General features: G+C 34.9%; 1 protein-coding gene across 3 annotated transcripts in view; it reads left to right on the top strand.

Moving 5' to 3' along the window:
- Nucleotides 1-25137, top strand: part of LOC115214735 (multidrug resistance-associated protein 4) — a 158075-nt gene that overhangs the window by 39426 nt on the left and 93512 nt on the right. For all 3 annotated transcript variants that reach the window (XM_036505799.1, XM_029783767.2, XM_029783764.2), the window contains exons 3-6: nt 9044-9161; nt 13787-14002; nt 15205-15294; nt 21596-21759. In XM_036505799.1, coding sequence (XP_036361692.1) covers nt 9044-9161; nt 13787-14002; nt 15205-15294; nt 21596-21759 — 588 coding nt within the window. The remainder of the gene's footprint in view (nt 1-9043; nt 9162-13786; nt 14003-15204; nt 15295-21595; nt 21760-25137) is intronic.

Raw genomic sequence — 25137 nt, 5'->3', positions numbered from 1 at the left:
GTTTTGATCAAATTTTGTGCCTGTGCACTATATGTTAATGACCTTATTATTCCAGTTTTGTTGGCTATGTATTTAGTGACAGTTACTGAGTCACTGCAGACACTATTTTTGTCTTGTCTCTTATTCTTAATATGTTGCTGTTGTTGTTGAACTCCAGGTTAACTCTGCTCAAGTATTGTTTCTAACAAAAATTGAAACAAAGTAGTATGTAACTAGTCAGATGCCATGATAGATCGTTAGCCACTACACACATTTTTTTCTCTCCTTGTTTTTTTCTGTGTACCTTTCTGTAGAAGAGCATAGGCTCGAAACGTTAAAGACTTTTTCTTTTCCTGAGCATTATACTAATACATCTGTTTGTTTTGTACACCACCTGTCTTCGTCTTTTGTTTTTTTTGTAAACTTTCCTAGTATGTAACTATATTATATCAGTTTCAAATTTTCGTACAAGGCCAGCATTTTTAGGGGTAGGAGTAAGTTGACCTGAGTGTTCAACTGGTACATATTTTATTGACTTTGAAAGGATGAATGGCAAAGTCAACCTCAGCAGAATTTGAACTCAGAGTGTAAAGACAGACAAAATGCCACTTAGCATTTTGCCTGGCATGATAATGATTCAGCCAGCTTGCTACCTTATGTAACTATATTATAGTATTGAATAAATGATAACATTGTCTAAAGTACATCAACGGGTTATGCACAAACATTTCATACATATGATTGGAAAGGCAAGAAGATATTTCTTCAACAAATATTCATGATGTGAGAATTTTTCCTAAGTTACTTAGGAGCTATAAAATCACCTTGAATTTCTTTTGTGGAGAGAAGAATAAAGTTACGTAAAGAACTCAAATTAGTCTTCTGGTATGAAAGAAAGGAAGATTATCTAAAAGCTAGATTTCATGTCTCTCAGTTTTGCATCACTATTTGATTCTTGGTCCTTAAATCTTGCTCATATTCCCTTTTATTTATGTTTGTATTTGTGACGTGGTTCAGCTTTTGTTTATCAGTATTCTATAGGTATTCACAGTATTATTTTTTTTGCTTCTTTATTATACATATGCTAAAACTCTCTTCATGGTGTATGTTCTCAGTTTTTTTTTTACTTTGATACATTTTTGTTTCATTGTTTTTGTTTGATGCTTGTATTTTTCATTATACATTTAAAAAAATTTATTTTATATCTGATACTTTTTAGTCTTTGAGAATATATTTTCCTCAATAAACTAGTCTTCTGAAATCTGCACTAATTTTCTATCCTGCTTTTATATCTTAATTTTGTGGTAATGCTGTTTTGTGGGATAGAGTGTTGCTGTAAAATATGTATGTATTATAGAGACATGGCTTAGTGGCTAGGGTTTTAGACTCCTGATCGTAAGATTCTGGTTTTGATTCCTGGACCAGGTGATGCATTGTGTTCTTGAGTAAAACATTTCACTTCTCACTGCCCCAGTCCACTCAGCTGGTAAAAGTGAGTAATCCTGTGAAAGACTGGTGTCCCATTCAGGGAGACTGGAAATCCGGCTCTGTGTTCTTTACAGAGTAATGTGGACTAACCATAGAAACATATTCAAGCCATGATGATTTATGATCTTTTAAAATTTTTTTGGAGAAAATTGAATAGTAAAGTCTGACACTTTATTTAAATTATCATTTTCATCAATTACCAGCTTATTTGTGACAATCAATGCAGGGTTTTTACATGCTTAATTTTTATAATACTTTTTATGCATTAAATTCAAAGTAGACATTCCATTTTTAGCCTTGGCCTGAATGATATGGTATTTGTTGGCATCATTTGTGTGTGTGTGTGTGCATGTGAGAGAGAGAGAGAGAGAGAGGGGGAGGGAGACTGTACCTGTTTAGTGGTAACTTGAAATGTCCTATTTTACATGTGGTAGATAATTGGTAATTAATGTGATCATTTGCAATACATAAAATGTACATGACAAAGAATCCAATAAAATTTTGCTAAAAGTTAATCCTCATTTTTTAAAAATATTTTCTTCAATGTAATTTTATTCATATTAATGAATATTTCTTAGTGCAGTAAAGTAACAATGCCTTACTATTTATATCAGGTGCTTTGAGCACTAATAAAGAAGCAATTATTATTTGTCAGTCCAAGGTAAACTCTTCTAACCTACAAGTGTCATGAGCTGGGCTTGTCTGAGATGTACACATAGCAATGAAACCATTCTGTGCACACTTGTCCAATGTTCAAATGTTGTAGATGTGTGTGGAATGATGTTGACCATCAGCCTATCACATGTAGGACAGATACAGCTATCAGCTAAATCCATTGCAAAGCTTGTCCTGCCACCTTCTTTTGTCCAGGAAGGGCAGGCAACTTTTATCTGTTTAGTGACTTTAGTGAAAGAAGGTGTGTGGTAGATGAAACTGAAAGCCCTCGTCAGCTTTTTATGGGTTTCACTTGAGAAGGAAAATGAAGGAGAAGAAGTAAGTGCTGCCTCCCAACAAATTTGTTGAAAATGGAAGTGGCATACATGGTTTGAATAAACAAGCCTGCTCTGTGCGTGTATCTGTGAAGTTTTCATGAGTAGCTTTGAGAGATCTCCTCCTATTCAGAGAATACTTTTTGTTTGAATTCTTTGAATTCTGTGTCCTTAAGTTTTCAAACAAGGGAGATAAGCACCTCCACCCAGCAAAGCCAGCATCTAGAGACTAGTTTCAGAGTTATTGCTCTTCATCAGTCTGGAGTAGCTTGGCTTGCTAGCTGTCAATGCTTATTCACCTTTGAAAACTTATAGAATTTCAAGTGAAATGAATTCACTGACCTACAAAATTAGAAATATTGTATTTCTAAGTCTCTCAGAGAGACTTATACAGTAGCAGCACGGTAAAGTGCCTATCTTCCCTGTATGAAAACTTAAGGACACAGAACGCTTGTATCATGTAGCCAACTGGAAACGATGTTTCCTGGGGCTGAATAGCAGTAGCATTCTTCCCTTTCATGGGACTACCACATTAAGTTGGCAACAAAGCATCACTTTATCATGCTGCTACTGTATAAGTCTTCCTGAGAGATTTAGAAATGCAATATTTTCAACTTTACACAATAGTTTCCAAGGAAATGTTTTCCTTTATGTTCATGCCATGTTTCGTACAAATTTGCCAACTTTGTAATGTCTCCAATTTTTATAAACCTTCTTAGCAAGCATCTTACACTCAGAAGCTACATTTACAACAGTTTCTTCTCTTTCACCATACATACATACAGCTAACATACCTTTCTTGTCTATATCCTTTCCCATATTCCTCATTCTGATTGCTTGTTCTGGCACCACTAGGATCAAGTTTTCTTTCTCTCTTTCTTCAAAACTCCCTTCTTTAACTATTGGAATGACTTCTCATTTCTATACTTTCATTATTTTGAACAAAAATTTCCATGTAAGCTTTCACTTTTCCTATTCTTTCTGCTACAATAACAATTTCTGTCAAAATCACCTCATTAGCAACAGGTTTCTCAAATTTTCTCACTCTACTCTCTCACGGTTGTCTACATTTAACTGCCCTTGTCTTCCATCTTTTTTATTGAAGTATAACTCGTTGATATATATTTGTCTGTAGATGTAAGACTTTGCAGATTGTTATCAATTTCCTTGTTTTTCTGTCCCACCTTTTCAAGATAGTTTATCTATTAGATTATTCTCATGCTCTATCTGATTATGTACACTGTTCTCAAGTTTATGGCAGTGATGGTATTGTTACCATTGAGTGTGATTTTAATATCCTCCTTACCCTTCAAAAATATTCCTTCCTGAGTTTGTCTTTCATTGTTCCATCCTTTATACCATTTACTATCAAAATTCCCACATATTCCATCACTTTTATAATATTACCTTTTCTTTATTACAAAGATTCTACTTATGGAAATATCATAGGCATTCAACTTATTAAATTATTATTTTTGTTTTATAGCTTTAACTTTTTTGTATATAAGGGTTAATTAGAGAACTTTATCAGGATGCAGTTTCAAATTTGATTGAAAGGGTTCTACTTTTAATAATCTTTGCTGAAAAATCAACCGAATTTTATAAACATAAAACTAGGAAGTTGGAATCTGTGCTAAATTACAGTAAGGAAGAGAAATATATATTGTGTACATAACTTAACACTATTTACAAATTGTTGAGTTGTATACACAAATGTTAAATACAACATATTAGAGTATGTGATGACTTGTAGGCTAAAGGTTAAAATAATTGAATCATTGTATTGAACTAAAAAATTTAAACTTTGCTCAATGTTAATATCTGTTAAAAAAAAACCAAAAAAAAAAAAACCAAAACAAAACAAAAACAAAAATCAATTAATCAAATATGTTATAAACATCCTAACATGTCATTGTTTGAGACTGATTAATGTTAAATCTGATACAAAGTTTATCACCTATCTTGGTGTTGATTTGATAATTGTGAGTCACAAACAGTGATATTTTTCACTCTTTAGTTACAATACATTATTGAAAGGTTATTATTTCTAAGAATGTTTGTAAAGTTTAGTCTGAACTAATCACTTGGATTTCCAATTTTTTTTTTATGAACTCATTTCTAATATATTTTTGTAGTATTCTCACTATGCCTCAAGATTGGAAATTAATTTAGAAGTGCTTGTAACTTTTGCAGAATTTCCTAGACTACTGAGGTTGGCGAAACAATTCTTAAGCCCAAGTGTCTGTAGTGTGAGAACTATATAGGAAAAAGAAAAAAAAAAAGTCCAGTTGAGTCATTGAAGGAGTCTCTATGTCATTACTCAACATGCTAGAAATAGCTGTCATCTCACTCAAATTGAATTCTACCATCTTAAATAAAGAAAGGCTACAGTAGATAATGTTGTTTTATAGTGGTGCTGACATGGCTGCATAGTTAAGAAACTCACTTTGCAACCAAGTGGTTTCAGGTTCAGTCCCACTGATACCACCTTGGGGAAGTGTTTTCTACTATAGCCCTGGATCAGTCAATGCCTTGTGAGTGGATTTAGTAAATGGAAACTATGTGGAAGCCAATTATGTGTATATGTATGTATGTGTGTCTTTGTGTTTGTCCCCCACTACTGAATTTATTTTGAGATGCTCTGTGTTTCTTTCAATTATTTTAAATATAACAAAGAATTTAGTATATTTAGTATATAGCAGCAGCACGGGGCCTCACATTTGGCTGGGAGAGAATGCTAACTAAGCAACTCTATCAAGTACTTGTACTTATTTAGTTGACTCTTGAAGAAAGAAATGCAAAGTCAACCTTCACAGGATTCAAACTCAATACATACTGGATACAATGGAATGCTGCTAGGAATTTTCTCCAATACTCTGCTAATTCTGTCAGTCTACTACTATTTGTTCTATTAATATGATAATATCTGATTTAGTAAAAGGCCATATGTTGTTGTTAGCCTTAAATCTGCTCTGATTCAGCAGATCTATTATATAGGATGTTCTTAACATGACCATCCCATATTCTATTTCACACAGTGTATTTAGGACTATATTATCCAACATGTCTTTCCTTTTTAAAGACTGTAGGGTGTTATTTGAAGGAAATTTAGCTGATATTTCTTGCAATTAAAGGGTCACTTCCTTGGTGGTTTGTTCTATTAACACTAGAGAAATAAAAGGCAATGTTAGCCCAGAAGAGGTTTGAGCACTGAGGTACCAAACAAGGTACTATAATACATCTATTGTTGTTTAAACCCTACTTAGCCCTGGCTGAGTAAACTTATCTTTTATATGTTTGAAGTTGAGTGATCAAAAACTGGAACACCTATTATCATAATTCTGCTTGATCACTGGTGACTTGTTATTAAACAATAAGAACAATATATATCAAAACCAAAATCAAAATCAAATTCGATGACTGGCATCCTTGCTAGCGGGTTGCAAAGAGCACCATATGAGTGTGATCATTGACAGAGTAGCTAACCGGCTTCCGTGCCAGTGGCACATAAAAGGCACCATTCGAGTGTGATCGTTACCTGCATCACCTTACTGGCATTTGTGCCCCATGCTAGTAGGGTGCTAAGAGCACCATCCAAGCATGATCATTGCCAGAGCGGCTAACTGGCTTCTGTGCCAGTGGCACGTAATAGGCACCATTCGAGCGCGATTGTTACCAGTGTTGCCTTACTGGCACCTGTACCGGTGGCATGTGTAAAAAGATTTGTGCGTGGTAAAAGCACCCACTACACTCTCAGAGTGGTTGGTGTTAGGAAGGGCATCCAGCTGTAGAAACTCTGCCAGATCAAGATTGGAGCCTGGTGCTGTCATCTGGTTCGCCAGCTCTCAGTCAAATCGTCCAACCCATGCTAGCATGGAAAGCGGACGTTAAACGATGATATCAATAAGAGAGGTGAATTGAGTTATGTTCCAGGAAGGACGCTATTTCATTAATTTCCTCAGGCTCTAGTTTTTTTTTTTTAACCAGTCTCCAATTACAGTGAAGGCTCCAAACAGTACATTAATCTGTTAGAGCTGGCAATCAAATCTTGAAAAAAAAAAATCTCATTTTGCTGTCTTTGAAAAGAAGATACAATGGATAATGTAATCCTCAATACACTATGCCTGAATAAAAGATGAAATGGTCACACCTTTGATAAGACTGACCTGAAAATAAATGACAACAACAACAACAACAACAACAATCTTACTTATTTGAAGCTAATATGAAATCTATTATGTAGTTATTTGACCTTGTAGAAATAGTAACCAAATCACTCTCAAATTAAACCATACAATCTTGAAAAGAGGAGGAGACATTAGATAATGCCTGAGAAAAAGATGATGTGGTCAAGGCTGGAATGTTATTGATCAAAGACCTACTAGATCAAGATTTGCCAGAGGTTAAAGAAGAACAACTGTAACCTTACTTGTCTTTGTGATGTACAGTAGGTGTCCTCCTTGGGTTAAAAATGGTAGTAACATCAGTTCCAATGGAACAGCCATGTTGAAGTGGTGATAAACATTATCTTTCAGTATAGGTATTACTTTCATCTCTTATACAGATTTTCTAACTAGCTACTTTGCTTGTTGAAAAATCAGTGACTCTGTGCCACTTATTTTTCTATATATTTTGAGCTGGAGTGAACTACTGCTATTTCTAGGAGATGGGTACTGTACGGTTGCAGTACTGAAAGAGTGAGTTTGGAGGACTAGAATGGAAGGTTCTGTGACAAGGTCTTTCATTTCTGGCCCCAGTTTGCTGTCTTACTTCAGATACCATCTGAAGAGCAAGATAGGGTTGAAGAGGAAGACCCTGCCACCGAGTGAATACAAGAAACGATGGAAGGATGTGATGAGAAAGGTGGGTGTTAGTAACCCAACTGGATGTGATGAGAAAGGTGGGTGTTAGTAACCCACTTAATCATTGATGTAAGGAAAAAATAGTTGCTGGGCCTTATAGCCTGCCGGGTTCGATCTTTTTGAACTTTTATTCATTTTCTTTCTTTGTTTTTTTTTAAAAAAGTTCTAGTTTAAGGTAAAAATTAATCGTTATATAAAATAATTTTAAATTTTTAACATAATACTCATTCAAACTCATTTAACATTTTTGTATTTGTTTGTCTTGTAATGTCCTTTTCTATGTACGATCAGTTTGATCATAATAAAGATTTTATTTCTAGCAGATGGGTGTCCACCACTGAGGATCAGCACAAATAGCTCGAAACCAGACTGTCTGGTGGTCCCGTTGTCATCATTGTTGCTAGATGGTAGAGGTTCACTCCCCTGCTTGCAATATATATTGGGTGCAGATTACATTGGCTAACTAACTGGAGGGGTGTCCTCCTGGGGCTAAAATTGGCAATAACATTGGTTCCTATGCAACAGCCATGTTGAAGTGGCAATAAACATTACTTTTCAGTACAGTTACTACTTTCATCCCTTGTAGGAGTGGCTGTGTGATAAGTAGCTTTCTTACCAACCACTTGGTTCCTGGTTCAGTCCCACTGCATGGCACCTTAGGCAAGTGTCTTCTACTATAGCCTCGGGCTGACCAAAGCCTTGTGAATGGATTTGGTAGACGGAAACTGAAAGAAGCCCATTGTATATATGTATATAAATATATATATGTGTGTGTATATGTTTGCGTGTCTGTGTTTGTCCCCCCACCATTTGCTTGATGCTGGTGTGTTTATGTCCCTGTAACCTAGTGGTTTGGCAAAAGAGACCGATAGAATAAGTACTAGGCTTACAAAGAATAAGTCCCGGGGTCGATTTGCTCGACCAAAAGGCAGTGCTCCAGCATGGCCTCTGTCAAATGACTGAAACAAGTAAAAGAGTATTATTTATTTGTAAGGTGACAAGCTAGCAGAATCGTTAGCATGATGGACAAAATGCTCTGTGACATGTCATCTGGCTTTACATTCTGAGTTCAAATTCTGCTGAGGTCAATTTTGCCTTTAATCTTTTTGGTATCAGTAAAATAACTATCAGCTGAGCATTGGGGCCCATTGTAATCAACTGACCTCCTTCCTCCAAATTTTGAGCCTTTTGCCCATAGTCGAAAGAATTATTATTTGTTATCTCTCTTTTCTCTCTTTTACTTGTTTTAGTCATTTGACTGCGGCCAGGCTGGAGCACCACCTTTAGTTGAGCAAATTGACCCCAGAACTTATTTTTTGGAAGCCTAGTACTTATTCTATCGGTCTCTTTTGCTGAACCGCTAAGTAAACACACCAACATCGGCTGTCAAGCGATGTTGGGTGGTGGGGACAAACACAGACACACAAACATATACACACACGTTCATATATATATATATATATATGTACATATATACGATGGGCTTCTTTCAGTTTCCATCTACCAAATCCACTCACAAGGCTTTGGTCGGCCTGAGGCTATAGTAGAAGACACTTGCCCAAGGTGCCACGCAGTGAAACTGAACCCGGAACCATGTGGTTGATAAACAAGCTACTTACCACACACCCACTCTTGCGCCTATGAGTAAAATTTTTCAGTATTATTTTATTTATATATTCATTTGTTTGTTTTATTTATTTATTTATTCATTTGTTTATTTAACAGTGAATGGGAAAAAGAAATGTTGAAACTAAAGCACTCAGGAAAACCTAGTTTAAGCTGGGCTATTTTTAGAACTGTATATAAAAAATATTTCCTCTGGCTGTGTGTGGTTTCCTTTGATGTAAGTATATATATACGTTTACTGTTACTAGACTGTAGTCATGTCAGGCTATGGGTTTTTACGTTCATGTATATGTAAAAGAATAAAAGAATGTGTTTTTTAACCTTAATTTTTTTTATGTATGTATTTCTTCACATGCGTGATTAAGAAGTTTGTTACCCACCCACATGGCTTCAGTTTTAGTTCCACTGCATGGCACCTTGGGCATGTGTCTTCTACTATAACCTGAGGTTGACCAAAGCTTTTTGAGTAGATTTAGTACACAGAATCTGAAAGAAACCTGTCGTACATCATCATCATTGAACGTCCGCTTTCCATGCTAGCATGGGTTCGACGATTTGACTGAGGACTGGCAAACCAGATGGCTGCACCAAGCTCCAATCTTGATCTAGCAGAGTTTCTACAGCTGGATGCCCCTCCTAATGCCAACCACTCCGAGAGTGTAGTGGGTGCTTTTACGTGCCACTAGCATGAGGGCCAGTCAGGTGGTACTGGCAACAGCCATGTTCAAATGGTGTTTTTTACGTGCCACCTGCACAGGAGCCAGTTCAGCAGCACTGACAACGACTTTGCTCAAATGTTTTTTCATGTGCTAGTAAGGCGATGCTGGTAACAATTACGCTCGAATGGTGCTTTTTATGTGCCACCGGCATGGAAGCCAGTTAGCTGCTCTGACAATGATCATGCTGGGATGGTGCTCTTAGCGCTCCACTAGCACAGATGCCATTGAATTTGGTTTTGATTTCACTTGCCTCAGCAGGTACATATATATATATGTATATATTAAGTTGACCGGAAAGTTCTAAGTGTTTTTAAGCTAAATCTTTTAACTCTTCATTGAACATACCTGAAACGTAACACAGTTAAAACTTTGGCATTGCTTGAAGAAGTAGTGTGTCTCTTCTTTGTTCCTGACTGAAAATAGATTTGACATTTGAAATGGATAACCAAAAATTTCATATTCACGTTGTAATGCTTTTCTTTTTTAGTTGTAAATGAGTTTCACTGTCACAAAAGCAGTGTCATTCATTTACAATGTTTTGCAAGAGCCTGTCTGGCCATGGAGAAGTATTGCCTGCACCTATTTTGTAAAACTGCTATAGCTTTTTCTTACTGGTTGTTGTTTAACTAATGATCTCTGATCACCCACTAATGATCTCTGATCAAACAGACATAGGAAGTTAGTTGAACAACCAGGAGCAATCCAGAAATAATTTATGCTAGATAATCCTTGCCTCCACCAAGTGTAAGACCATACTGAGCAAGCTGACATACTGTGGATTATTGTAGCGACGCAGACAATCTAAGAGTACAGCTTTTATTTTACTTTTAGTGCTCATTTTTTATTTTTGTATGCTAGTTGTTATTTATTTCCCGATTAATTCTGAATTTGTAGACCTATGATCAAAGGTTTTCCAACCATGACTGTCCCATCATTTTCCAAACTACATTATCTGGAATGTTCTTCCTTGCCAAGACAGTAGGGTGTAAGCTGAGGGGAATTTGGCTGCTGTTTCTGGCAGGTTGACTGATTGTTCAAACATGAGAAGGACTTCTTGCTGGCTTCTTTCCATGTCTATTGTTGTTTAACACCTGGTTGTCTTTAACTATGCAGAGGTTGTTTAGTAGGAATTCCAGCTAAGACTACCTTGTGTTTTTGGACATTGTGTGTGTAAGATGGTAGGTATGATCTGAGAAGTTGTTGGTTACATACAATTACTTGTGGGTCATTTTAGTATATAGATACTTCCTTGTTGGTTTCAGTTTTGGTGATTACTACAAAAAAGTCAGCAAGATGAATTATGACAATTGCTGCACCTTTGTTGGTAATACTCATTCCAGCATGGTGTTTGAGAGTAATCTAGCAATTGATGCTGCTACTATTTTCTTGTATATGTTTTTTATGTGGATCTGGATAAGGTGGGAGGGGTGGCATATTCTTTCTTTTTCTTAAAAAACAGGTGGGTGAAAGTTAAAAAAGGATTTGTTGGTGTGTCAAGTTGTTGTTTAGAACACAACATAAAAGATTCTCACTTAAAACTGTGATAGTAATTTTATATATTAAAATCTCATACTATTATTAAAGAGGCTTCTATAGACTTTAGCTATTTATTCGTTGAGAATATAGTTTATGAAAGTAAATGGAGCAATAGCAATAAAAATTAACCAAAAAAGATGCACATTCCCTTAACCACATATATAATAGAAAGTACTGCAATTTTCCCTCTAAAAGTTTATGAGGCAACTCAAGATCCTCACAATAATATCATGGTTGATGGTGAGGTCAAACAGCTTCATGTGTATCACCTGATACTTTGGTAAGATGGAATGCCAACATGAAGGAAAACTTTATTGTTAGTAACTTGGCTTCTCTGAATGTTTCCAGTGACACAAATTGATAGATATAATTCATCAGCAAATGAAGATATTTCAGGATCATATTCTGTTTGGCTTACCAATACAATAGACTCATCTCTCTGTTAATATTTAGGATGGAGTGAAAGCATCACTAACAGAGACATCTTATATAAGGTTTCTTCCTGTAGCCCACATGTAAAGGGTAACTGCATCAAACCTTGTCCTATTTCCCCAGGACAATCCAAGTGGCTTCAGAATTATCGGGATATTTACTGTGGTTTGTGTTCATTCTATAGTTAAATTTATTTTAGTGTGGTGAGCAAATTGGGTTAGGGTTAGAGCATAATAGTTGGCATAATAGCCCATAAAGAGTCTCTGAACAGATGGGCTTGCCATATCGACATCTATTCCCCACATATGTCAGCTCCAACTCTAAGGACAATGAAGGTGAAGATCTCAGCCAGGCTAATTAAGCTCCCCCACCAACACAGCGCTCACTGCAGGAAAAGGAAAAGCCCAATTCCAAAGAAATTTGGCACTTGCAGAAAATAGCATCTTGAGTAGAAATCAGATTAAGTAGCAAGTCAAAAATGTTTTGACTGTTAATTAACCAATTTGCGTATTCTTCAGCTATTTTCTGTTAGGCGCTGTTACTTTTCATACTACCACTTGTTAATTATCTTTTTATTGTTAGTCATGGGGAACGGATTGTGTCCATTCCCTTCACTGACTCTCTGAGATAATTGAAAACAATGAAATTGATGGTCATCTTGAACTACTGCAGGAAATGTGGATAAGAATGGAATTCAAGAGACCTCACAATCTGGGTGAAAAAGGATTGGGTGTATTGATTAGTGCAGAGACTGGCATCATTTTAGGTGTTGAAATGGGTTGAAGTATGAAAGTCTTTAAACAGGATCACAAGGAAAATAGTGCTGTATCTGTCTTCTCAGGATGTAATTGATTGATTATTTGTGTTTTGGATAGTCATTGCAGTAATTTGAAGCAACTTTGATTCACAAATTCATCATTTGCTTGTTGAGAAGTGAATTGCTAGAATTCTCTTGTTTTAAAATACAAACAAACATGCCAATATAATGATTTTCATTTGGACAATTTCTGTACATACTCATTGCCATGGAATTGTTGAAATCCTTCAGTATAATACTTTGACACAAGGCCACAAGTTTCAGGAGAGAGTATAGCTGATTATATCATACCACAATATTTAACTGGCACTTATTTTATTGCCCCTGGGAGAAATAAATAGCAAAACTGGCCATGGCAGGATTTGAACTCAACACAAAGTGCTGTAGCTAAATAATGAGGCATTTTGCTTGATGCTGTAATGAATTAGATAACCCACCACTCTTATTGATTTGTAACACGAGTGAGCACAAGTCTAAATAGTTTTAGGGGTAAGGTACTGTCAAATATATGAACCCACTACTTTACTGGTATCATTTCATTGATCCACTCAGAAGGATGAAAAGCGAAGTTGACTTCACTGGTATTTGAACTTGGAACATAAAGAACTGTAAGTAATACCGCATGGCAAAGTATGATATTAAAAGATGTAGAAAAGTAGACAGTCTGCAAAGGCTTTGAGTACAGACCTTTTCTCTAGACTAAACCAATAAAAATGTATCATAGAATAATTAGATCTTAAGATTATGAGCCTCATTTAAAAGATGAAAGTTTGAGGTGATTGGTGATAGTCTGTACATCACATCTAGCTAGCCCATGTCTTTCTGGAAAATCAGGTTTTAAAATGATTGTAGAAAAGCCATGCCAACATAGACAGTCGAGCTTGGTTCCATCCTGTGGTTTGTTAGCTCCTGTCAAATTGTTCAACCCCAGCCTGCATAGTGGGCAGGTGTTAAATGATGGTAAATATATATGTGTGAGGGTGGGTGGGATGTGTGTGTTTATGTTAGTGTCTCTTTGTTTTGACATCACATGTAGTTGTAAATAAATGTTATTGTTACACAAGCAATGTCATTCATTCCCAATGTTCTGCAAGAGTATGTTTGGCTACAGGGGAATACTGTCTTGCTTGGAAATATGTGAGGGTTGGTGACAGGAAGGGCATCCTGATGGAGAAAATTTGCTTCAATAGACTTCATCTGACTCATGCAATACCAGAAAAGTGGATGTTAAGATGAAGATGATTATTGTTATTTTTTTTTTGTATATTATTTATATGATACATAAAAGCTGTTAATATCTGTTAATCTACATCATTTTTTATCTTTTCTATTTTTCAGGAACTTAGTAGAGTGATCCAACCTCTACTGTTAGGGAAGCTGGTTTCATACTTCACTCCCGACAGCCAGATGACTACACAGCAAGCTTATCTTTATGGAATGGGAGTTGTAATTTGTATTTTATTAAGTTGTCTCTGCAACCATATTTTCTTCTTTAATGTCCAACGATTGGGAATGCAAATACGCATTGCCTGCTGTTCTCTGATGTATAAAAAGGTAATTTCAAAATTCTTTGCTTGATTTTTTTAATTAATTAATTAATTTGATTTTTTTATGAGTAAGTTATGTTTATACTGAAGTTATAAGTTGGGGCTAGCACTTGTTTATATCATTCTGCATTGCAACTTGTGAACAGTAACATCATTAGTTACAGGATTTTAGTTGGGCAGTTACTGGCTCACTGCATTCCTAAGAGTGGGGTTGTCAAAGAATTGTCTGTGTTTTTAACCTTTTAGCATTCAAGATTATTCATTGAAATCTAATACATTTTACTCACATTGCTTTAATCATGCATTATCTTGCAGCTTCAAGATTTCAATGCTGTGATTGCTTATTTTTAGAATGATATTGTAGGATAGGTGTGAGAGGCTGGATCTGGCTAGTCTGAACATAAAACAGGTAGAATATTTGGCTTCAGTTTGGCTGGTTTAAATGCTAAGGGATTAATATAGCATGTTTTGAAAGGAAAATTGTTCCCCTCTCACACACAGATGTGTGTGTGTGTGTGTGAATATATATGAATATATATTTATTCTTATACAAGGCATCCAGCTGTAGAAACACTGCCAGATCAGACTGGAGCCTGATGCAGCCTCCTGGCTTCCCAGACCCCGGTCGAACCGTCCAACCCATGCTAGCATGGAAAATGGATGTTAAATGATGATGTTGATGCTGATGATTATTTTGGAAAAATATGTGATAAATTGTTTTGTCATAAATTATATCAAATTTTGTATTCTCTGATGAATATTAAGTTGTGCCTTTCATACTTAAACACATGTTTACACACACACACACACATATACATACATACATACATACATATGTATATATATATATATATATATATATATATATATATAACATTAACCGGTGTTGTTCAAACGATGAATAGCCTTCGCAGCGTAAACTACTGGTTCGTTTTATTCTCTTACTTTATTATCATCTTATAATCATCTCATAATAATGGCCTTTATGACTCATATTACTACTTCAGTCAATCTAAATGTATATATTTGTCACTACCTGTCATAAACAGCCTTTTTCTATTTGCAATATGCATTTTCGTTGATTTTTCATATTTTACCCTTACATTTCCACGTGTATTTTATATTTTCTTTTCGTAACATATTTCTACTATATATATAGATTGGTGCTTATAGTCAATATTACCATTTCAATATTCACTTATATTTCAGATGTTGATTCTTGATAATGCATCTTTTAACAAAACAACAACTGGTCAGATTGTTAATCTTATGTCAAATGATGTGAACAGATTTGATCAAGTAAGTCTTTCTCTTATTTGTGACAAATGCAAGAGAGTGTAATTTTCTTCTCAATTTTAGCAAAAATTTAAAGATAAAAAAAAGATTATTTTCTCTTTCTGTTTATTCTCTAAACATTTTTACATCTACCTTGGAAAGCCAGCAAATTCTAGAATTACTCTTTTACTCATTACTGTTTTACTTGTTTAATCATTGAACTGTGGCCTTGTTAGGGTACCTTTAAAAATATTTGATATTTTCAGAAAACATTGGAACTGGCATTTTCTTCTTCATGTTAAGCTGTTAAATACTCAAACATGAGATGAGAACAGCATTTTCAGTTAGATTGATAAATTGTAAACAGTCATCTTGTTTATCCTCTTGAGTTTTTTCCCCCTTTCAACCAACTGGATCATTTACTTCATAGATATTCATGATCAGCATCGATTGCATCCAAACCTCACAAGTTTTGAGTAGCCTGCAAAGGTTCTTCCTCCAAAACAGATTCTTAAAACAAAACGAAAACAGTACAGTTTCTTTGAATCAGATCTATCAGATCTTTGCTTATCTATTTCATTCACCAACAGTCTTTTACTCTTCAGAACTTCTGTGAAAGTAATGTTGTTTCATTTCATACCAACAAAAGTCATCTTAAACTGGATGAGTGATGTTTCCTTCACCAACATCAGCCAACAGAAGTTCTAGTCGAACATCAGATTCATTGGCCATCATCATCCCCATCATCATCATCATCATGATCAACATTTAATGTCCGTTTTCTTTGCTGACATGGGTTGGACAGCTTGATAGGAACGGACAAGGGCAGGGGCTGCATCAGGTTTATTAGTCTGTTTTGGCTTGGTTTCTATGGTTGGATGCTCTTCCTAATGCCGACCACGTTACAGAGTATACTTGGTACTTTTCATGTGGTACCATCATCAGTGTTTTTTATATGGCACCAGCACCAGTGCTTTTTGTGTGGCACCAGCCCCTACATCAATACTTCTTTTGTTGTACCTTGGCTTTTAGGATCTCAATTCTGTTGCGGCGGGCAGGTCTACTTGAGTACAGTAAGGCATCATCATCAATCACTGTCCTTTCTCTTCTAGCTACATATCATAACAAAAGAAAAGAGAAATATTAGGTACTTTATTTAAGGATGTCTGGCAATGTTTATTACATAGTATATTACCTCATAGGAGTTTGAAGTAAAAAGAGGAAATGCATAATGTTCTAGGAAATGTAATGGGTAAATTGAAACTTAATGTATTTCCTCTTTTGATGGCAATCTAACATGCCTGTATTTTTATCCTATAGACCCCTGCTGATCCAGACCACCATTATTCTTCTCAAATTTTAATGATTTTAATGGAAGAGCCTATAACTATTTAAATTAGTTTATTACTGTACACCCCCGTTGCCTGTCATTTCCGCTTGGCTATTCACTCCATCTCTAATATCTCCGCTTTTGGCCTCGCCCTGCACCATGGATCCACACACTCTCAACTCCTCCTGGAACAGTGTTACATTTTCAGTCTACAAACACAAACTCCTTTTGGATTCAATACAACCCGCTCCTCTTAACAACTGTCTTTACACCCTCCTTAAAAATCAACTTTTTATCTTATTTTATCCTATCTTATATTCACTCATTTGTTTTACATTGTTATTCTTTTTTCGATTTTTTATTGTTTTATCCTTCAAATTTTTATATACCTCCCACATACACAACACACACTCATACATACACACACAATTATGCACATACACACATGCACATACATACGCATGAGCTCATACACACACAAGAACACACATAACTCCACACAGAACCCCAGACACATACACATACATACACGTGCACATACATGCACACACACAGACGAATGTGCACACACCACGCACAAAACACACACAAACAACATACACATGCACACACTTCAAACTGCCAGTCAAACACCTTTCTACTGACCATTCCTCTACGCACATGTGAAGAAACACACCACTACCAAAAGACCACCACTCCAGTTACCATGCTGCTGAATTCTTCCTACAACATTAAGAGACACAAAGTTCACTCACACATACACATATAAACAGTTAACACCACACAAATACACACACATGCATGCTATTACACACACACAGACTTGTGCACATGCACATACCCACACATACCTCCTTCTCTTACACTCTCCGGTCTTAGAAAGAACTTTTTCTTCACTCATTCCCTTCCAGTCATTTCAAAATGTAACCACATGTGGATTGTTGGCGATTTTTTCCCTCTGTCTTCCTTTTCTCTTCGACTTTCCTCTGTCTCCTGTTTCTGATGGAGAGTTTTGCTTGAAATGTAAAACTACCTTTCTTTCCTTCCCTGAGCACCTGCTAATACTTTGTGTGTACTATGTCCTCATGTTATTTTTCTCTTGTGTTTGTTTTTTGGATTAACTATGTATATATATATATATATATATATATATATATATATATATATATATATACATACATACATACATACATACATACATATACATGTGTATATATACAGTGTGTTCAAGCTAACTTTGACAGCATTAAAAAGAAAAGAAAACACTCTCCTCTCCAAAAATAAAGGTATTTAAAAAATTAAAATATCTCAATGCTTCGAAAGCAAACATTGTTTACTTTCATCATAGGTTGAATTTAACATTAGTGTCTTATTAAGCTAGATTTATAAATCCTAAAATTGCAGAGCAATTCATTACTGGGCAGTTTAGCTTAAAGGTAAAGCACTTAACGTGTAATCACAGAGATGCGAGTTCGAGTCTCATGGCTGGCTGGTAATGAATTTTTCTGCAATATATGGATAATTTATCCTGTTAATGCTATTGTATTAGCATTATCATGTATTTGAGAATAAATTATTTTTGCAACTAGATTATAATCAACTAGATTATAGCTGGGAGATAACTGTTTACAGTAGCCACCCTCAGCTTCCACCACGGCATCAAAATGGTTCTGGATCTGGGCACATGCATTCCTCACTGTGTTGCTGGGAACCACCACCAGCTCAGCTTTGGTGTTTCAGGCAGAACAGTTGGTGTCTTTCCCAACCACACCCTACATATAGTAATCCATAGAATTACAAACGGGACAATTAGGAGGCCTGATACTAGGGTTGGTGAAGTTGTAAATAGTCTCCAGCAACTACCTCTGACTCTTTCTGGAGGTAAGGCAAGGAGTCAAATCCTTCTGCCACACATATAACCTTCCAGCAGCAACTCTCTCCAGCTATGGATTGACCACAGTCTCCAACAGCTTCACATAGCCAACTGAATTAAGCTTAAGGCCCTGTTCTCAGATGTGTCTCACAGGAGACACATCCAAAGGCCATCACAGTTTGGGGTAACCTGGCTTTCATTATACATAAGACATCACATGGATTATACCTGTTGTTCTGGGTATTGTGCGTCTGGTCCTGGCAGAAATTCTTTTTATCTGAGAAGCACCAGATCTTCCCTGGTTGAACAGGATGACTTAGTTTGTTTAGAAGCTTCTTTACCTTCATCAAGCAGTTCTCCTCGGTCTTGACTGTCAGAATTTGTCACTTGCATCTCTTGTACATGTAGTAGCAAAGGTCCTCATTCAAGACCAGCTTTGTGGTGGCAACCTCATTAGCCATCTCTCTTGCCAAGCCTGGATTTCCACACTTGGGTCTTCCAGTTGTTGGATGAATTTTGATATGTAGACACAGTCAGAATGCCTGCTATGTCTCTTTTTGCTAGCTATGACTTCATAGCCTCTGTTGTAGCTGTCCATGTCACATCTTACAGCCTTTTCAGTGTTTACAGAGCATTGAGCTGTAGTCTAATATCTGCATTTTGAAACCCAGCTTGAATCATCATGATACAGGTAACTCTTTTCTAACATTCAGATAACGTCTAGCCTTCCATGTTGGCTAACTTTTTCTCAACTACAACTTTAATCCTTATGCTCTCCAACACTGTTGACTATTCATCAATGCATGAAGCTGTTCTTGGAAAGGGAAGACATAATAAAATCATTAAATTTATCCCAAACACCCTATATATTTCAAGAGTTTCTCTGAATTGTTTTCAGGCACAAAAATAGAAAGAAAGTATTGAATAGCACGTTCCCATAAGAAAATATATAGTAAATATATAACAAATATCTTTGTGTATTGTGCTTTTCTTCAGGTGCTATGTTGTTTATACATTTCTTCATACTAGGATTGAAGTTAACAAAGTAAATGGACAATTGAAATATTGTTTTTGTTGGATCCAAGGAAGTATACATGAGTGAAAATATGGGACCTGAAACTGATGAGGAAATGCCCTGGTTAGAACATACCATATATTGATACCACCACTTCTATGAAAATCCCCTCACTCCAAAAACTAGGCCAAAAAATTTAGTGGTTTCTGAGAAATAGGATGTTGTAGTTCATAAGTACTCTAAGTATTCAAAGTAGACAATAAACAAAGGTCATTTCATGTTACAAGTGGCTTATGGTAAGAAATTTGCTTTCCAACCACATGGCTCTGGGTTCAGTCCCACTAAGCAAGTGACTTCTACTATAGCTTCAGGCCAACCAGAGCCCATGTATAGGTGTATGTGTGTGTGTGGTGGGGGGTATTTGCGTTTGTCTTCACTGCTTGACAATTAGTATTTGTGTCCCCGTAAATGAGCAGTTTGGCAAAACGAGACCAACTAAATAAGTACTGAGGTTGATTTATTTGACTAAAGGCAGTGCCCCAGCATGGCTGCAGTCTAATGATTGAAACAATTAAAAGATAAAAGATTTCTCAGTCTGTCTGTCCATCTGTCCTCTTATCCACCTATCTGTCTGCATGTATGTATGTATGTTGATGCCATCTCTATATATAGTCAACCTTGTATCATACTTAATGCAAATATATTGTTGAAAGGCAAATTTCCTGTGATCTTTATCCAGAAATAACATCTCTCATGGACATGACATTCTGTGTTTAAAAACACAATGTATATTGGAGGGAGACAAAAATCATCTTGGCAGTGGCTACTGAGAAAGTCAGATGCATTTCAGCTTCATTGAGCCGTGTTAATGATGTGTACTCACAGCCAGTTACATGCTTAGAAGAGATTTGTCACCTTTGATATGTAGGAAAACTGTATTTACTGACACTGTGAATAGTTGTGTGGCTGAATAAAAACCTATTATATATATACTCTACAAGCAGTATTGAATTGAAATAGCCATCTATGTATCATACTTAATGTAAATATCTTTGAAAGGCAAATTTACTGTAGTTCCAATATATATTGTGCTTTTAAACACATGTCCATAAAAGATATTATCTTTGGACAAATACTGCTCCCTCATTGATTCATATTTATACATCTAAATTGATGTTGTGGATCTAAAAATAAAACTAAAAAACACTGCTAGTGTTATGAATTTTTTTTTTTTTGAATAGTTTGAAAAAACTATTCTGCCTCAATAGACATTTATGTCACAGACATTTTGATAATACTCTTTCTTGAGTCTGCCTCCTCTTAATCTGTTAATGTTACATGTTAAAGTTGCATGTCTCTGATGAGTTGACATTAGGTCTTGGCTATGTAATTTGCATTATGTAACTAACAAGCATCTTATATTAATGAACCATGCATAAGATGGTGTTACTAAATTACCAACAATTTATCATGTTTTGTTTTCATACAAATCAATTATACTTTTTATGGATATAACCCTGAAAAAAATTAAGTGTTTATACATTTCAGTTTGTTTTAAAATTTACTAAAGATTTAGAAGGATTTAGTAAAATAACTAACTTTTCATTATTAAACTGATGTTGGCAGTCATTAGAGAAGCTGAGAAAAAGCTTTGCAGTATTCGTTCCAATTCTTTATGCTTAGAGTTCAAATCTTATCAAGGTCAACTTCACCTTTCTTCCTTCAGGATTGATAAAATTAAGTGCCAGTCAAGCAATGGGGTTGATGTGATTGACTAACTTTATTCTCTCAAAGTTTGATGACGTTGTGCCTGAATTAAAAATTCTCATTAAGAGCAGTGAGTCTGCAGAATCATGAGACTACTGGAAAAAAATGTAGTATTATTCCATGTCTTTACTTGCTTTATTCAAATCTTGCTGAGGTCAACTTTTCATTTTTTGGTGAGTGGAGGTCAATAAAATAAAGTACCAGTCAAGTACTGGAGCAAGAATCCTAACTCCAGTTCTAACTCTGTTATCGTAGAAATGAATTTGTTGCATAAGTATCAATTACCTCTTTTTATTTGTTAATTCGAATACTTATTAACGATAATATTTATTGATTTCAGGTTTTACTTTATACTCATTTCTTCATTATTGGACCACCACAGACTGTTGCCATCATAATCATTCTATGGTATATTCTTGGACCTGTTTGCTTGCTTGGATTCCTTGTTCTTATAGTTATCATTCCACTTCAAGTTTGGATGGGGAAACTGGTCTCGAAATACAGGTAATTCTCATTACTGATTAAAAAAGTTAATGATTAAGAATAATGTGTACACTTAAAAAATAAATTTCATATATAAACGAATACTTGAACAGTTATTTTGTAGAGCAAGGGTCGGCAACCTATGGCCTGCAGGCCAGATCCAGCCCACGAGATGTGATGTCCAATGAGTTGTTTATTTAAAATTTAAATTTATTGTAATATGAGAGACGAGACTTTCAAATACAATAAAAGGCTTGCTGTTGCATTCTTCACAAATCTTCTTATTCACTCTACCTAATGTCCACCACCAACTGGATGTGAATGCATGCAAATCAGTTTAAATTGTTTGCTTCACCAGTTGGTGTGGAGCTGGATACAGTATCAGAATGTTTTCAAATAAAATTGGTTCATATGCAGTGTGATGATTCATTGAGATCTAAATTTTAGTCTAAAGATGTTTCATTGATTGACTTCTATGCAAAATATATTTTTCCAAGTGGGAAGTATACCAACTTAGTAAATCATGCAAAAAAGATGGCATCTTTGTTTGGAAGCACTTATCAGTGTGAGCAATTATTTTCCAGATTGAAGCAAACTAAGAACAATTTAAGAACAAGATTAACTGATAATTGTCTTGATAATATTTTGTTTTTGGCATCAACAAGTTTTGAAGCCTAATATTGAGAAGCTTTCCAGGAAGAAAAAGCATCAAATTTCCCATTAATTTTTTGGCTGCTGTGTATTTAAAAAATTTTTTAAACAAGTAATTTCAACAATGTCTTAAATGGAATAAATGATGTATTTTCATTACTACATTCATCTGAGATTAATACAAATCATTTTTAAGTATAGTCAACATTTGTGATAAAATTTTAGCTTATGTAATTTTCCATAATTATTCTTTTATGGCCTTCATCTGGCCTGCTATCCATCATTAATACTCAATCTGGCCCATGGAGGCATAGAAGTTGCCGACCCTTGTAGAGGAATTATGTAAACCATTAAAAATATATACTATTATATTAACTTCTGTTTCATTTTATAAATAATATTATATATCCAAAATAAACCACTGTGTACAAAACAGTAGACATCGGCACTGTTGAATATAAAACAATGCTGATAATTATTATTTACATTATTTACATTTGACAGATATTTATTCTCATCTTGTTTGTTGTTAACACAAAGTTTTGGCTGATATACCCTCCAGCCTTTTTCAGGTGTTTTGGGGAAATTTCGAACCTGGGTTCTCATTCCTAAGATATTTTTTGATGTTGTTGTTGTTGTTATTATCATTATTATTATTATTATTATTGTTATGCCACGGGCATATGGCGTAGTGGTTAAGAGCGCAGGCTACTAACCCCAAGATTCTGAGTTCGATTCCAAGCAGTGACCTGAACAATAATAATAATGATAATAATAATAATAATAAAATAACATCGAAAAATACCTTAGAAATGAGAACCCAGGTTTGTCTGTGACCAAGTTGTAGCAGTGTAAATAAATTTTTGACACCTTATCCCGAAATGAAACAATGGTTAAAATAACAGTGTATGTGTATTTTAAATGATTTTTATGACTCTACCATAATGTAATTGTTTTAGTTTCAACTCAATTTCTCAGATTAAGTCATTTACCAAACAAAAATACATCTCTGAAAATCTACTTAGTTTTACTATATACATGCTTTAAATGTTAAAATCCAGTTTTAATGATTTAACATGTCTTTACCAACAGATTAATTATCAAATCATATCCACTTGCTTGAACTTTAATATAAAATTCAAATATAATATAAGTAAATATGATATTATATAAGAAATCATTTTATAACTATTTGATTTCTGTCTTAATCATCATTCTCTATATATGCACAGCAAACATGCACTCACATTCATTTACATATTCCCTCAACTGAATAAATGCATGCATGCATGCATACATACAGATACACTTCCAAACTGCATGGTTTTAGGTTCGGTTTCACTGCATGACTCCTGGTTGTTTTCAGCTTATTCTGGACACTCTATACATAGCTTGAAAAATCGATGGCTTTCCTTTCACCTGCATTTTTAACATTGGGATCTGTATAATATACTTGAAAGATACCTCATACATACTGTTGTAGGAATTACTACTCAAGAGATAGGAATTACTACTCGAGGGAAGTGTGAATGTTCACAAGGTTAATTACCACATCTGCATTACATTTATAATTGAGAGGATGTAACTTGCTGAATTTATGATTGTATTGATATTGATCTCTCCTATATGTGCTTGAGGTTGTTTACATTTTTAATTACTAAGTGCAGGATCATGGTATAGCATGGATACTGCTTGTTATGATGTTGCTGACACTAGAAAGGCAATTGAAACTGATCTTGATATTAAGATAGTCAAAGAGATTATGGAATTCTTTTCTCTGTTGGACACATTTGGAAATCAAATTTACAAAGTTATGAGATTATTCATGTTGAGATTAAATAAAGGCAGGTTTGATCCAGATGATGTTTCAGTTATAGTTTTGGATATATATATATATATATATATATATATAGAAAATTATTTCTATGCTTTCCATGCATTTTCGATCAAATCTCCTGCAAAGTAGTAAATTATCCCCAATGAGTGTTAACACAGGATCTTCTAAAAATAATGTAAACTTCAGTTGATCGAGATATTTTCATTATGACAAGTAGCTATTGGATTACCACTTGTGTGGGTAATTGTTACTACTGAGATTCTGCTAGCTATGAAACATACGTAGCTAGGATTTTATCTACTCCATTCCCTAATTTTGGATTTTTATTTGCATACACAGCAACCCCAGCTGCTAACCATAAACTATAAAACAATTTTTTCGGCTTATCAAACTTCGATATGGGAAAAAATTACAAGCTTCTACATCAATAAACCACTATTGTTCTTAAAAGTTGTTTTTTATGACTTATGCAGACTGCTCGCAACTTTACTAACTTCCCACACTTTGATCCTTGGATCTTACCTTTACATATATGTATAAATAAATAAATATATATATATGTGGAAAAAAAGTCAAGGTAGAAAATGCTAAAATAATTTTATAAAAAACATTTCAGTACCAGTTTCAGTCATTGAGATTTTTTCAACTGTATGTATGGAAAACAATTAATTTTTTGAAAAATTAAATGAAAAGTATTTTAAAAGAATATTTGCATAGTATTCAAATACAAGGGTCATTTTCCTTGTTTCTGCCTGTCTCTGTCTCTCTTGTTTACTCATATATATATATATATATATATATATATATTATATATATATATACATGCAGGGGGTGCTGAAAAGTTCCTTTCTTTATGGGTATTGTGAAAGGCCTGGTTAGAGGCTCAACCTTCTGAGTTCTTTTACAGGGTT

Source organism: Octopus sinensis, linkage group LG1, assembly GCF_006345805.1.
Source record: "Octopus sinensis linkage group LG1, ASM634580v1, whole genome shotgun sequence".
Classification (NCBI taxonomy): domain Eukaryota; kingdom Metazoa; phylum Mollusca; class Cephalopoda; order Octopoda; family Octopodidae; genus Octopus; species Octopus sinensis.
Note: the sequence above shows the minus strand (reverse complement) of the source record. Positions and strands in the feature narration are given on the sequence as shown.